The following is a 15,687-nucleotide window of genomic DNA, read 5'->3' as shown; positions in this document are numbered from 1 at the left end:
AATCAGTTTCTATCACACACTAGACTATTACTGAACTGAATTACTGAACTGTAGACACTACGGGCTAGTCATCTCAATCTGTCTGCCACAGCGCCTGAAACACAGTACCAAATAAAATGTGCTGAACTTAATCACAGGTAGCCAAACTAAATTAGAAAAGGAATCTTACTTTTCCATGACTCCAAGCATTAAAAGAAAAAAGAAAAAATCTGGGGAATTCCCTGGCAGTACAGTGGTTAGGACTCTACTGAGAGGGGCAAAGGTGCAATCCCTGGTCGGTAAGATCCTGAAAGCCAAGGAGTGTAGATGAAAACACCCCATAATTTTAAAAAAGGCCTTTCTTCAAGACAACTGGAAGCTGAAGTGTAATATAAAATTACACAGGAAGATACCTAGTAAGTAGCCTGCCTATGTGATATGCTTGTCTGATAAAATGGTATGATTTGGGGGAGGGAGAATGGACAACAATAAACTCTAACGAGTCTTCCAGATGTATTTGTCAGGGTGAAATTGATGAAGTTTTTGGTTATAAACTGATTAACAAATTTTCCTCTGACTTCATGTTCTTAAGCTATTAATTATCGATAAATAAATGATAAAAACAGAAGGTGTGAATAGTCAACAATGCTGTTGGGAAGACTTTTATATTCCTCTGTGTAAGTGCAGACATCTGTTGGTTCAACAGCATGTTTTAAATGGAAAATCTACTGGTTGCAAAGCCTCCAGCTGCAGGAGAGAAAACACACTATTGTGTGGAGATCTGTGGCTTTCTTGGCTATGTTCAGGGTAAACAGGAGCTCGGCCATTCTGACCTCACTCTTTATTTACTATCCACTAATCTTAACCAGTCAATCTTAGAAATCAACCCTGAATACTCGTTGGAAGGACTGATGCTGAAGTTGAAGCTCCAGTATTTTGGTCATCTGATGTGAACAGCCGACTCAATGGAAAAGTCCCCGATACTGGGAATGATTGAGGGCAGAAGGAGAAGAGGCCACCAGAGGACCAGATGGCTGGATGGCATTACCGATGCGATGGACATGAACTTGGGCAAACTCCAGGAGATAGTGAGGGACAGGGAGGTCTGGTGTGCTGCAGCCCATGGGGGTGCAAAGAACTGGACACAAAGAAGAAAACTCCTGAGTATAAATGTGCAGCAAGGAAAAGAACTGACAGGAGAATGCTGTTTCAGGCAGTACTGCACAACTGCATCTCTCCCCAGAGCCCACAGATTCTATATGAGCAATACAAAAGCATTTCCCATACATTTCCCCACAAGGGCTGAGAACGGTAAAATCAATACCCACAAGCAGATATGACTAGACAAGACAGACCTGAATTAAAGAAAAAGGAGTTCAGGAAAGAAGCTCTCTGCATACCAATGACACTTAAAGGACAGACAAGAACAAATGAAAATAGTGGTAAAAATGCAAAAGGAACCAATCTTTTTGAATACAGACAGACACGAAGAGAGAATAAGCAAAGTAGAAGAGGGTGGTAAAAATGAAAACGGAAGAGTTAATACACCATTAAAAGTTTTCATGAACCATGACTGTTGGAACAATTCATAAAGTCAAATTAGAGCAAAACAGATACATGAGACACCACAAGGCCCAAAGGATCCCTAAGTGTGGTCTGGAAACTCACAGAGCACCAGACCCCTTCCCAGAAACCAAGAGATCAAAATAACAACACTAGGACATTACTGTCCTACTTGTTATGTCGACATGTGCACAACGGTACAAAAGCAACGGGGGAAACCCCTGGCCCCTTAGTATGAAGCAAGGAGGTGGCACCAGACGTCTTAAGGGCCATTTAATTCCTCATCACCACGTACTTGGAGAAACCACATAAACCAACTTAAACGTTTCCTGGATGAAATAGTAAAAATGATTTTTATTGAATCTAATTATCTTAGCCCATGTGTTTTCAATATTTGATGTTATGAAATGCCAGGCAAACAGGAAGACTACCAACTCTCGAAGCATCATAACTACCTAAAGGAAAAGCACTCATGTGATTGAGTTTCAAGTAGCCACTCTCTTCTCCAAGTATCACTGTCACTAGAACGAATTGCTAACACACCACAGTTTTACAGACACAGATGTTTGGCAGACACTTTCTCGAAAATAAACAATGATTCTCAAAATTATCACTCCAAGGAAAACAACTGATACTGTCTGTTGCCAACAATTAAGTGAAAAATTACAATTCCGAAAATCATGCATCTGCCATGAAAGCTGGTTCTACTCTCTAAAAGACTTCCTAACGAGATTGGTACCAAATATTATCAATTTGCATTTTTTGATATTGTATAATGAACTGCATCAACATTTGGAAGATCTGCATAAATCAGAAAACCAGTATTTTCCAACTTATCAACGAAAGACACTATGTAATCATACATGGGTATAAGATCCATTACTAGTTCAACAGGAGAGACCAACTGATTTCACACCAACTAACCTTTAAGAAACTACCAGTGGTCAAGGTTTAATGTGATACTGTACAAGCATACCTTGGAGATGCTGCAGTTTCAATTCTGGACCACTGTGATAAAGTGAGGACTGCAATAAATCGAGTCACACAGATATGTTGGCTTTTACAGTGCATATAAAAGTTATATTCATACTGTGCTATAGTCTACTAAGTATGCAATAGCTTTATGTCTTAAAAAAAAATGCACTTACTTTCATTTTAAAATAATTTGTTGCTAGTGCTTCCTTGGTAGCTCAGTGGTAAAGAACCCGCCTGCCAATGCAGGAGACATGGACTCGACCCCTTGTCTGGGAAGGTCCCACATGCCAAGGAGCAACTGAGCGTATGCACCGCAACTATTAAGCCTGTGCTCTAGAGCCTGGGAGCTGCAACTACGGAAGCCCTGGCAACACAGAGACCATGCTCCACAACAAGAGAAGCCACTGGAATGAGAAGCTCAAACAGCGCGATGAAGAGTAGCCCCCACTTGCCACAACTAGAGAAAAGCCCCCACAGCAATAATGACCTAGAACAGACAAAAATAAATTAATTAAAAAAAATACAATTTCATGTTACAATTATTAACTTTATCCACAACAACCAACATCTGTTATATTCTTATGTGACATTATCAAGGCTTGTCACTACAAATATAAAGATAGATAAGAGTTTTGTCTTTTCAACTTGAGAAAATTAAACACTAAAAGTTGTGTTGTGTAATACACAAGGCACCAAAAAAGAGAGCAGTCTCAGTGATGGATTCTGGGCAAAGATAACTTCTGAATTAAGTATATCCCCAGGTATGAGTTCTTAAGGAGACAGCCAGAGATCAGGTGATTTCTACTAAGGGGATCATATCAGGAAAGATCTAGTTGTGGGAAATCACAAGCAGTTTGGGAGAGTCATAGAAGATGGAAGTACAAGCTGGAAATCAGTGAGAAAACAGGCTGAGGAAGGAGGCAGAGAATAGATCTTTAAATCCTAAGGATATTGACAAACAGAGCTAGTTCATGTATAATAGGCAAGGCACTTGGCAGTGATATGGAATTATCAGATCTAAATTTGGAAGAATCATTTAAGCTGAGTGCAAGATCCAGTTAAAAAAAAAAAACAAACTTTGCTACTAAAAAGTGCTAGCTATCACCTGAAAGTAAAAGTCGCTCAGTCATGTCCAATTCTTTGCAACCCCATGAACTATATACAGTCCATGGAATTCTCCAGGCCAGAATACTGGCGTGGGTAGCTTTCCTCTCCTCCAGGGGATCTTTCCAACCCAGGAATCGAACCCAGCAGGTGGATTCTTTACCAGCTGAGGTACAAGGGAAGCCCAAGAATACTGAAGTGGGTAGCCTTATCCCTTCTCCAGCGTACCTTCCCAACCCAGGAATCAAACCTGGGTCTCTTGTATTGGAGGAGGATTCTTCACCAGCTGAGCTATCAGGGAAGCCCATAACCATCATCTGAGCCTTCAGTGAATGATCTTTTTGAAATAGTAACATCTAAGACCACAGATCACTGTAAGAAATATATAATTAACAATAAAAAGTTTAAAACATTCTGAGAAGTACCAAAATGTGACACAGACACAAGGTGAACAAATACTGTTGGAAAAATGGCACCAACAGACCTGCTTAATACAAGATTTCCACAAACCTTCAGTATGTTTTTAAAAAAATGGGGGGGTGGCAGGGCAGATGCCTTTATCAAAGAATACTAATTATCTGAAAAAGCCATTAAAATATTTCTCCTGCTTCTAACTACATATCCAGGTAGTAACAGACTTGCCTAATAAACTAAAACAATATACCTAATGGACAAGCAAATTATGAAAATCCAGGTCCATCTAGTGAAAGCTATGGTTTTTCCAGTAGTCATGTATGGATGTGAGAGCTGGACCATAAAGAAAGCTGAGCACCGAAGAATTGATGCTTTTGAACTGTGGTGTTGGAGAAGACTCTTCAGAGTCCTGTGGACTGCAAGGAGATCTAACCAGTCCATCCTAAAGGAGATCAGTCCTGGGGGTTCATTGGTAGGACTGATGTTGAAGCTGAAACTCCAATACTTTGGCCAGCTGATGCGAAGAGCTGACTCATTGGAAAAGACCCTGATGCTGGGAAAGATTGAGGGCAGGAGGAGATGGGGACAACAGAGAATGAGATGGTTGGATGGCATCACCGACTCAATGGACACGAGTTTGGGTAAACTCCGGGAGTTGGTGACGGACAGGGAGGCCTAGCATGCTGCGGTTCATGGGATAGCAAAAAGTCGGACATGACTGAGCAACTGAACTGAACTGAAGACAAACAGTTCTCCTCTGAAAATGGTTAATATGAAACCAGAGATTCTCTTTTTCCTACCCTTCAGAGTACGATTAAGAGATCTGCAAGAATCTCCAAAGACATAAGCAAACTGAAAAAAGCAGCGTGCTGATGGACAGAGATATTGTGTATAATCACAGATTCATCACAGTCTTCACCTTTCATTCACAAGGTAATGTTTTCAATGGCAGATATTTTCAGTCCCTTTTCTGAAATCCTTTTGGGAGATACGGAGGTTGTATGCTCAAATGCATAGAAACTCTAGGGAATTAATCTACAATGACTAACATGGTCTAAGTTAAGAAAAACTGGATATGAAGAAATCCTCCAATTCAAAGGAACATCTGCTACCCAAGGCCAAGGAGATAATTATTGCTGTGTGAAAACGAGGGTCCAGAGTTGCTAGATCTTCTAATTATGGAGGAAGAGTTAGAAATCTAGACTACCTTGGCAAAGTTCCAATATTTGTTAGTAACAGATTTAAAATAAAAAAACTCAACCCGTGCCAAAATAACACATATCCAAGCTTGATCTCCCCTACTGACAGCCAGCACGTTATCTATATGTATATCACAGCCAGTGTGATATACAAACTGTAACAGCCCAAGAATATTCCATTAAAACTCACCACATGGATTTACTATTTTTAGGATAAATTTCAAAGGTGTATTTAAAATGCCAGGCACAGAAACTTGGCACCCGTAAGAATAAAGGGACTCCAGCATTACTGTGCTTACCTCCAAGAGCAGCAGAGTCTCCTGTTCGGTCCATTCTCTTCCAGCACTAGCACCTTTACTCTAAAGGAGAAAGTTCAGAAACGATTTAACTCATTCCTAAAGGCTGAATATGGAGCTCAGCAGAGCTCCTTTCTAAGTTCCAGGGACTGTTTTCTGCAAACCACCAAAATAAGTCCCTGAATTACAGGAATAAAACATGCAAGGAACTTAAACCCCCAAGAAAAAGGCTGTTTTATTTCAAAGATTTCTTGCTGTCTACCAAGAACTCATGGACTACTTAGACATGGATCACTTACACTACTTATTTCTACTACTTTGATATTTAAAAACACCTTTTGAATCTACAACAGCATAGCATTTTAACACATACTATGGATGCACTATAATATTAAAACATAAAACAAATGTTTGGTATACCTTGAAGCCTGTACTTTATCCAAGATTTAAGGACAAACTGTACCACACATAAGGCACTCTGGCAGATAGTTTACTCCAATTGCAACAGGTTCATATATCTCATATTTAACATCTCTTGATTAATAAAATCTCCAAGTGACTCCCTAAGCTCCAAATCACTTTTTTCATTAGAATCTTTGATAACTTACAAGTGAGCTTGTGTCCTCTTGATTAATACCTTTATCATTATGAGATGCCTCTATTTAATTCTGGTAAAACAACTTGTTTTGATGTCTATGTTTATAAATATTAATATAGTGATTTTGGCTTTGTTTAGAAGGTATGTCTTTCCCATTCATTTTCATTCAGTATGTGTCTTTGAGTGTCTCAGACAATATATGTTCTCGATTTTTCATCTAATTTGACAATCTCTGCTGCTCAATTAAAACATTAAAACCATTAACATGCAATTCAATATAACTGTTCTTATGGTCTTTATTCCTTCCTAACCATCATGTGCTTCCACTTGGAATCACTACCCTTCAACTTAAAGAATTTCCTTCAGCTTTCCTACACCTTGAGCTAGTTCCACCTTTCGAATGTCTGTGAAAGTCTTTACTGTACTTTCAATTTTGAAAGGTATTTCTATTGAATACAGAATTTCAGAGTGACAGTTTCCCTTTCAGCATTTAAAAATATTTTTACGTTGTCCTCTGGCTCCTATCATTCCTGCTGAAAAGGCAGACATCAGTTTTATCATTGTGCCATTGACTTTAATGTGCCCACTCCCACTCCCACTCTCCTTGGTTGCTTTATAACACATCAACTTTTAGAGTTTAAACATCAAATGTCCAAGTATGCTTTTCTCTGTATTCAATCTCTCTTATTCTGGGCATTGTTATTTTTTCATTAGTTATGGAAAATTTTTAACCCTTACACTTTCAAATATCAGTTCTGTGCCACTATCTCTCCCCTTATGGGTCTCTATTAATGATAAATGAATCATTCTTCTGACCATATCTCATGTGTCTCTTGCATTCTTTTCTCTTTGTCCTGTTCCCTCAACTTCAACCATTTTTTCTCTTGGTGTTTCAATACATCTATCCTGTCTTCGGCTGTGTCCAGTCCTCTGTTAAACCCATCCAATGGGTTAATTTCAGGTATGGTTTTAACTGTTCAATAGGTATTTCATTCTTTTTATATATTCACATTCTCTGTTGAAATTCTCCATTTTCCCCTCATTTTAACATATTAATCAAAGTTACTTTTATATATCTATCTTCTAACCATACCATATAGTGACTTCTATAAAATGCCATCAGATTTATGAAGAAAGCTCACCTTTACCCTACAGAAAGTAAAGCAAGTTTCTTACAGAAAATGCTGCTTCTTAGAAGTAAAAAGGAAAATTAGGATATGCTAGATTGTAGTCCATATGTCCCTATCAAAAAATCCTTACCTTTGCTAAGGTTTTCTTGGAGTAGATGTCAGTACGAAGACCAAAGTTCTGCAAATCAATTGGTTTTTCCTTGTTCTTCTCAGGAAAATTTAACATCTGCTGAGCAGCAGGAATCTATGAGTCAAATAAACAATAAATGGCTGTACTAACCTCTACAAAGTCAAGGGGACAAAAGTTTTTAAGGCTGTTTAATACTGGCACTTAAATGACTCCTGGTGGAGATTCTACAAAAAAAAAAAAACCTTATGCTAAACTAATAAAATCTCAACATATAAGAAACTTTTTTTTGCCTCTCAAGTCACAGAGACAACAAATTTTATTTAATGTTGTACAGTGGGGGCAATTTATAGATTTCCTTTGTGTTATTCCAATAGAAATGATACACATAATCTGATTGACATAATTATCTTTTCAAGAACGTGTGCACAGATGTCCACTTTCCAAATGTTAAGGAAAGGGAAGAAGTTCTAAACAATTTAAACAGTCTGCTTCTTGATTACTGTCTTTGATGGCAGAGGTGATAAAGGAGTCATGAGTTATGAAAATAAATCTGTAACATGATAAGATAAAGCACAGACTCTTGGGATTAAGGAGAGAGCATTATCTTAAAACATAAAACATTCTTATGGACTCAAACTTTTACAACAGATAAAAACAAACACAACCTACCGGCTAAGAGACAGCACAATTATATGACTGTAACAGTAATTCCTGAATACAAATACTAGAAATGGTTGTCTGTTACTACTCAGACCTGAAGAATGAAAACTGAAACTGTTAGTCACTCAGTCGTGTCCAACTCCTTGCGACCCCATGGATTTTGGCCCACTAGGCTTCTCTGTCCATGAGATTTTTCAGGCAAGAATACTAGAGTGGGTTGCCATTTCCTTCTCGGGATCTTCTGGACCCAGGGATCAAACCCTGGTCTCCTGAAATGCAGGCAGATTCTTCACCATCTGAACCACCAGACCTGAAGAATGGGTGGTATTAATTTACCTGAGGTGATCGAAGATGTAGAGGAACAAGCCCCGAGGGGGTATCAGCTAACACATTGAAATGAGGAGTTGGAGGAGGCCCCATTGCCATGGGTCGACTTTCTGGATCCACTTGGTAATTAACAAGCCCCCACTGTTCTAAAAAGGCATGAACCCTGAAGGATAAACATCTGAAAGTTAAAAATCTAGACAATGTACCTCATCATCTTCATAACCATCATCACATTTCATTAAAAAAACAAACCAAGAAAACAAGTAAACACATTCTTTTGCAGGTTATGAACCTTTACAAAGTAACAGTTTTGGTTTGAGAGACAGTCTCTACAAACTCAAAATAATGTTAATAATATAGCACCCCCAAACCAAGTAGAAAGCCTAATCTTTTCAACCACAGAAATGAGAACAAATACATGCCTGTGTAGGTCCACGGTGAAAGAACTCACACATAAACCAAACACAAATGGAAATCTACTTTTCTTTTCTTTTCTTTAGACAGATTTAGGGCACAGAGCTTATTCACTCCCCACCCTAACCCACTCTCTGTGGTCAGTTTATGATTAAAAGATGTAAAATGTGAATTTAAAAAAAGATGCTACTTTAGGTATTTTATTAACCAAGAAAACATACAGTTTAATCAGCCTAACATTAGCGAAGTACCACTAACCATCTGCAGTGAAATATCTGAGAAAAAGTCCAGACATTTTTACCTCATCACAGCACACACATCTCCAGTTAAGTTCCTCCGACAAGCAGTGCTGGTTAAATATTCTTGGGGATTTAGGCGGTATGTGTCAATCATGAAATTTCGATATGCCAAGTATCTAAAAAGTAATGGCCAAATTCGTAAGGTGAACACACATCCTTTCAAAAACAGTAACTCATAGAGCAAAGTAGTTTCACATTCTTCTGGCAAATACACCAAAAAGTTAAGACAATAGGCCAATAAATCAGAGTGATATTGTACTGACTATTAACAGTCATGCATGCAACTCAGGGTAAGAATCCCTAAAACACAAAACAACTGTCTGCTAACATGTAACAATAATAAGTACAATAGAGTAATGTGATGAAGTTAATGTGAAGTAAAAGAAGCACAGCCTTGGTCACAGAGGTGAATCGATAAATCCTTAGCTGCCTGCAAAATTTGCAAGTAACACTTCGTTACTCAGGCTGTCTCCCTAACTACACTACACTATACCTAGAATTTATTGTGTGCCAGCCTTAGGTCTAAGCACTTTTTGTGTGGTAACACATATAATCCTCACAATCTCTCTATAAGGTAGGATCTATTATTATTCCAATTATAGATGAGGATTAAAGAATTTGTCCCCAGACCACAAGGCTAGTCAGTGGAGCTAGAATTCAGCAGTGTGGTGACTCTGACATTAGCAAAGATTAACTAAGAAGAGTGCTTTAAGAAGCCACTGCCAAACACATCCAAATAGTCAGGTTTTCTAAATACTGATCCCATTAAAATAACTATCAGTATCCGGATCACATCTTAACATTTCACTCACATCTCTGGGGTCTTGGATTTGTTTTTTCCATTGAAAAACTCAGGAAGAGCACGCCGTTCAATCACATGAATACTGAAGAGAAAAGAGAGAGAAATAATTAAGAGTCCTCTTAGAAAAGCAAAATCCTGAAATCTGAGTTAAGCTTGTTTAATTTTCAAAGTAAAAATGGATAAAACCAAAAACTGAGCACTACTTGCAAAATTTAATTGGCCTGCACAAGTTCCTATGTATTAACAGTATGTAATAATAAAACTAAAGAAAATATAATGTATACTAAAAAGTTAAATAAACTATAAAGTTAAAAAAAGATTTCCCTTTCTCACCTCTAATACTTTAACTACAGTCTTTCTATTCACATAACCAAACTCAAAAAGTTCTACCAACACACTGAAGGCTTTAGATTTTATGGAATTGTCCTAACATACCATAACTAGATGAAGAGCCAGAAGATACAAGAAGTTCTTTGGAAATCGTAGGACAAAAATCACAGTAACTGGTATGGCAACAAATTGGTGAAATGAATAACCAAAAGACAGTGGAATTGACAATGATCAGTTTCTCAGATTCAACATTAGTGCACATTTCTGACCAGTCCTCAGAAACTCTGAAGTGAACTTAATTTTTTAACAGAGTTTAGTGACTTACTACTTTTAAAAAGACCACAGCACTAATTTTTAACATTTAAATAAAAGCGTTGATAATTTTATAAAATGTTACAGGTGATAAGCACTGTAGAAACCCTCAGGCCCAAAACATTCTACAAATGAACCAACTGTACATCTAGCACAGAAGTTTAGACATTAATGGCGGCTCAATGGTAAACAACCCGCCTGCCAATGCAGAAAACAGATTCAATCCCTGGGTTAGGAAGAGCCCCTGGAGGAGGAAATGGCAACCCACTCCATTATTCTTGCCTAGAGAAATTCCATGGACTGAGTAGTCTGGCAGGTTACAGTTCACAGGACTGCAAAGAGCCAGACAAGACTACGCATGCACCAGCGTTTTTCCAGATGATACATTTTAGTTTCTCAGTGGCTTTCCATGTACAGAGATTGCATGGGAAAAAGCAAATCAACAGTCTGTGAATACAAATAAAAGCATTCACTCTTTATTTGCTAACATTTAAATTATTTGAAATGAATATTACCAAATACTATAAACAAAATGAATCACCTGGAAACATCTAGGAAGATAATGTCTAAGATCAAATATGTTCCATAGATCTAATGAAATTCCAGGTTTTACTATAAAAAGAGTAACTGTAAGTAATTACAAACTGGTTCTAATATACTCTTATGTTACAGGTTAGGAAGAAGCCAAAAAAACAATTTCACCAAGAACAAAACACATAAGGGTATGTAATCACAAGCACTTTCTTTTTCAAAATCTATGTCTGAAGTACTGGCAGTCGATTCCTTAGGTTCTGTGAATGAGTCAAGTAGTGGAAGGAGTGGTATCCAGAATTAGAAAGCCTGAGTTCTTCCAATGATCAACCCTGCAACTGAAACACTTCAACTGAGACAGCAGTTAGCTCATCTATAAACAGGGATATAACTAATACCTCTACTATCCTTCTAATAGCACACTTTGTGACATGCAAATGAAGTGTTTCTGGAACCTATAAAAACATACAAAGTTATTTACTGTTATGACTTTCTCCTTTTTTGAGAGGCAAATGCTAGTTTCTCAAACCATTCTGAATCTTCCAAATTTAAAACTCATTTAACATCATAATGAATGTAATGAAGACTGACCTTCAAAGTAGAGCTATTTACTTATTCTGTTTCAGCTTCCACTTATTCATAACATTGAGAAACGGCATGAAGAGTTAAGTTTTAAAAAGTATGCTGAAAAGTCTCACCAGTAGAGACCATACCTTCTGGTTTGGGGAAAAAAAGAAGGTATGACTCAAGTGGACCATCCACCCTATTCTTTTAAGGTGGTTTTATAGATATGTATTTAGGTGTATGTGTGTATAAATATATGTATACACATACACACACATATATATGTATATAAAGATATACAGGCACATACATCCTTAAAAATAACACAAAAACCATTGAAAGCAGGCAAAATATCCAAACAGGACCAAGAGATTCAGAGTGAAGGTGGCATCACTAGACTACGTATACAGTCTTCCAATGAAAGGACCTTAAAGAAACTAATCTATTTAGAGTTCTGGTACATTTATTTTAAAATAAAAAACTGTCAAACAAAAATCAGCCTGATATGAAACAGTTACACTTCAAAAGTAATCAAGAAGTCGGATATCTAGGTCTGCATTTACTTCCATCCATGTTCCAAGGATGCCACAGTGGTTGTGGTAAATGACAAGGAGGATGCTGAGATGGGTGTTTTCTTGAACTCTTTTATATGCCAGGGTTTATATGCGAAAGAGCTCCTGTTTCCCGTTAACATAAAGCCATGACTGGGTAATCAGAGGAGTTTTTCTTTATGTATTTCCGTAACATTTAAAAATCACAGGGCTTCCCTGGTGGCTCAGTGGTAAAGAATCCACCTGCCAATGCAGAAGATGGGGTCTGGATCCCTGGTCCAGGAAGATCTCACAAGACCAATTAAGCCCATGAGCCACAACTACTGAGCCTCCACTCTATTATCCAGAGTCCAGGAAGTACAACTACTGATCCTGTGTGCCACAAGTACTGAAGCCCGTGCACCCTAGAGCCCATGCTCCACCACAAGAGAAGCCACTGCAAATAAGAAGCCTGCATCCCACAACCGGATAGCGGCCCCTGCTCATTTCAACTAGAGAAGAGACTGCATGGCAATGAAGAAGCAGCACAGCCAAAATTACATACACAAAATTATTTTTTTTAATCTGTTAAAAAATCATATAATAAACATCAGTATTTTATAATAATTAAATACTCAAGCCTTTGCCTGTCTGAACTAAAACTGACGCCAAATGAGTTAGGCTTAAGTTTATAAAATTTGATAACCCTAAGTTACAACATAATCTAGTTTCTATCCCTAAGTAAAACAACTAAAAGAACACATTCCAGAGTTAAAATAACTTTCCATCCCCCATCATCTAGCGTGATAGGGATTACCGATGAGAGGACTTGGGCAGAAGAGCACAGTACTGTTTCAAGGCAAGTGTCCCCACTCCTCAGTGCCAAGTTCACAGATATAAGCACACACTCACCAGTTATAATCAAACCACGATGCATAGCTAGGAATAATAATGTGATTGGTCTGCTCAGTCACATTATCTTCACCAGGGTCAACGGATCTACTCTGATCACCTTTGCCAGGATCTTCATCTTCCTACAGAAAATAAGCCAAAGTTGAGAGACATAAGGAATAGCTTTCAAACTTCTGACAGCAGTTTACAGAAAATGCAGCTAGCTGATCCAATTTCAAGGACTAGGAAAACAAATGTCAAGGAAAAATAGCTTTTCACAGTTTTTAAAGGTACCTTCAAAAGATGTCCGGATGAGAGAGCAGATTTTATTCCTCCTTTTTAACAGATCAGGGAATCAACTCAAAGGCGGCCTGCAACTTTTTCCACAGTAGCCTGCATCGTATTTGTCTAGTTTTCCCTAATCCTAGGATCAGAAATCTAAATGACTAGTTCTCAATTTATAAGGAGGTTAGCTCAATGACACTAGTAAAACCTAATGATAAAGTTTCTCCAGTTTCAAAGACTGAGTATTAAGCATCCACCAACAGCTATATGTGCATTACCTCACTTACTCCTCACAGTAACAGCAGGTACTATTTATCATCTCTTCTGTGGATGAGAAAATGATGTACAGAGCTAATAACATCAACAGGACAAAATTTCAGAAAATCCAGCTAGAGGGCCTACACTGTTAACCATTCTCACTGCCAGAAATTAGCTGAATTTTATCATATTTATGAAGGTTTTACAACTGAATTCACCTAAAAACCTGGCTTTGCGAATAATAATTGCAAATACCACTGCACTAGGTCAAAACAAAAGAAGACTTTTATACTACAATAATCACTTTTAAATAATATCATTTAACATACAGTTTATATTCAAATGGATCCAAGTGTCCCAGAAATGTCTATTACAGATTTTCCTCCCCAAACCAGAACCTGATCATGGAGTCCAGATACATCTCTTTGGTCTCCTTTAACCTCCTCCTCCTTTTGCAAGGAGGAGGAGTTTTACGATGGCTTGTAGAGTATGTTCCAATCTCTATTTAACTCAATGATTCCTTATAATTAACTTCACATTAAATGTTTTTATCAAGATACTATAGGAAATAAATTTTTTGACACTGAGGTGTTTTCAAACTGTATAGGGTTATTTCTATTAACCTTTTATCTGTGGTGCTTTTACTGTTTTAACCTTATGAAACTCTTTTAAGAAAGCAGTCAAGTTTTGAATCATATTCTTTTATAATGATTCCAGAGTTTAATTTCTACATTTAAGGTAATTCAACCTATATTTCCTGGTAAGGATCTAGTTAGTGCTAGAAACTTAAGACAATAGTTTCCTTAAGATCAATGAATATCAAAAAAAAATTTAAAGTATGAAAGCACTAAGGAAACTGGTTGTTACTTAAATAATGTTAAAGCAAAAGTGTTAATATTGATTACAAAGGTAAGAAATTTTATTTCCCAAACCAGGGAAGCTAGTGAAAACCATGCTTATGATTAAGTTGCTTTTGTGCCACAGGTTTTACGAATTAAATGTGATTCAATTCAGAAAATTTTCTTGAGGAAAAGCAGGGAAAGGCTGGCACTGAAATGAATAAAAGCTGACAGGAGAATGACACTGTGGGACCAGTTACTGGAGTAACCACCTCTAACTGTCTTAGCTTTAAGTTATACAAAAAACTTGTCCACAGTTTCAAAATTACTCTCATTCTTGATGTTAAAAATTTGGGAAATTCTCTGGCTTGTATTTTGCTCTCTTTTACTACCACACAATACTCTAAATGATGACATCTCCTCACAAGCGTAATATTCATCAATGTTAATAAGTTGATTAATACAGAATACTTCTCTGAATACAAAAGTTTGATTTCAAAGAAAAAATTGTAAGAACGATTCAGTTAAAAAGCCATCTACACAAGAGTTTCTTGAAATACTTTTCCTTGAAATCCTGTCATGAATATTTTCACTTCATGAATGTATAAAAAACAGTAAATGTCACTATGGGGAAGTTCTCTGACTCACTGAAAAAGAAAAAAAAAGAACTATTCATTTTCAGCATTAAGGAAGTTATTTCAAGGAGATTAAAGATTAGTTACACATCTTAACACAGAGATTACAGCCTGAATAAATAGTGGGGCCATTTATTTAAAGAGAAGCAAACCCTGCCTGAAATCCAACATCATCCAAGAGCTTAATTATTCTTATGTCTCCAGAGCAGAACCGATGAAACATGAAGTAACCGTAAAACTCAAAAGAGGTAAAGAGTGGACTGGGGCTGCACTAACAGAAATGGGAGTGAGAAAATCAAAGCAAGGCACTGTCCCTGCTCACCTGGAACACTGTGCAGCTGATTATTCACATGAAACCAGGAGAGAAATGGAACCAGAAACCACAGTATATGAGAAATGCTTACCTGGGAGAATGGCAATTCCTCCTGATAACATTGTAGGGGGTCAAGAAAGACAAACTATTTGGGGGGGGGGGGGGGTAGGGGTTTTAAACAAAAATTTTAAAAATCAGAAGAATCTCAGAATATTTCTAAGGACACTTGCAGTTCAGTATGTCTATTGCTGAACACACAGGACCCTTAAGAGTTACTACTGCACCAGGCCTAACTAAATAAATCATTAC

At 37.4% G+C, this 15,687-nt stretch overlaps 1 protein-coding gene across 3 annotated transcripts in view; it reads right to left on the bottom strand.

Moving 5' to 3' along the window:
- The window catches only part of SMARCC1 (SWI/SNF related, matrix associated, actin dependent regulator of chromatin subfamily c member 1), a 124,839-nt gene that overhangs the window by 56,906 nt on the left and 52,246 nt on the right, over positions 1 to 15,687 (bottom strand). For all 3 annotated transcript variants that reach the window (XM_061397641.1, XM_061397642.1, XM_061397643.1), the window contains exons 14-19: positions 13,070 to 13,191; positions 9,901 to 9,972; positions 9,091 to 9,204; positions 8,385 to 8,538; positions 7,389 to 7,502; positions 5,534 to 5,593 (exon numbers count right to left, since the gene is read on the bottom strand). In XM_061397641.1, the coding sequence (XP_061253625.1) occupies positions 5,534 to 5,593; positions 7,389 to 7,502; positions 8,385 to 8,538; positions 9,091 to 9,204; positions 9,901 to 9,972; positions 13,070 to 13,191 (636 nt within the window). The remainder of the gene's footprint in view (positions 1 to 5,533; positions 5,594 to 7,388; positions 7,503 to 8,384; positions 8,539 to 9,090; positions 9,205 to 9,900; positions 9,973 to 13,069; positions 13,192 to 15,687) is intronic.

The sequence above is a fragment of the Bos javanicus genome, chromosome 22 (assembly GCF_032452875.1).
Source record: "Bos javanicus breed banteng chromosome 22, ARS-OSU_banteng_1.0, whole genome shotgun sequence".
Lineage (NCBI taxonomy): Eukaryota > Metazoa > Chordata > Mammalia > Artiodactyla > Bovidae > Bos > Bos javanicus.
Note: the sequence above shows the minus strand (reverse complement) of the source record. Positions and strands in the feature narration are given on the sequence as shown.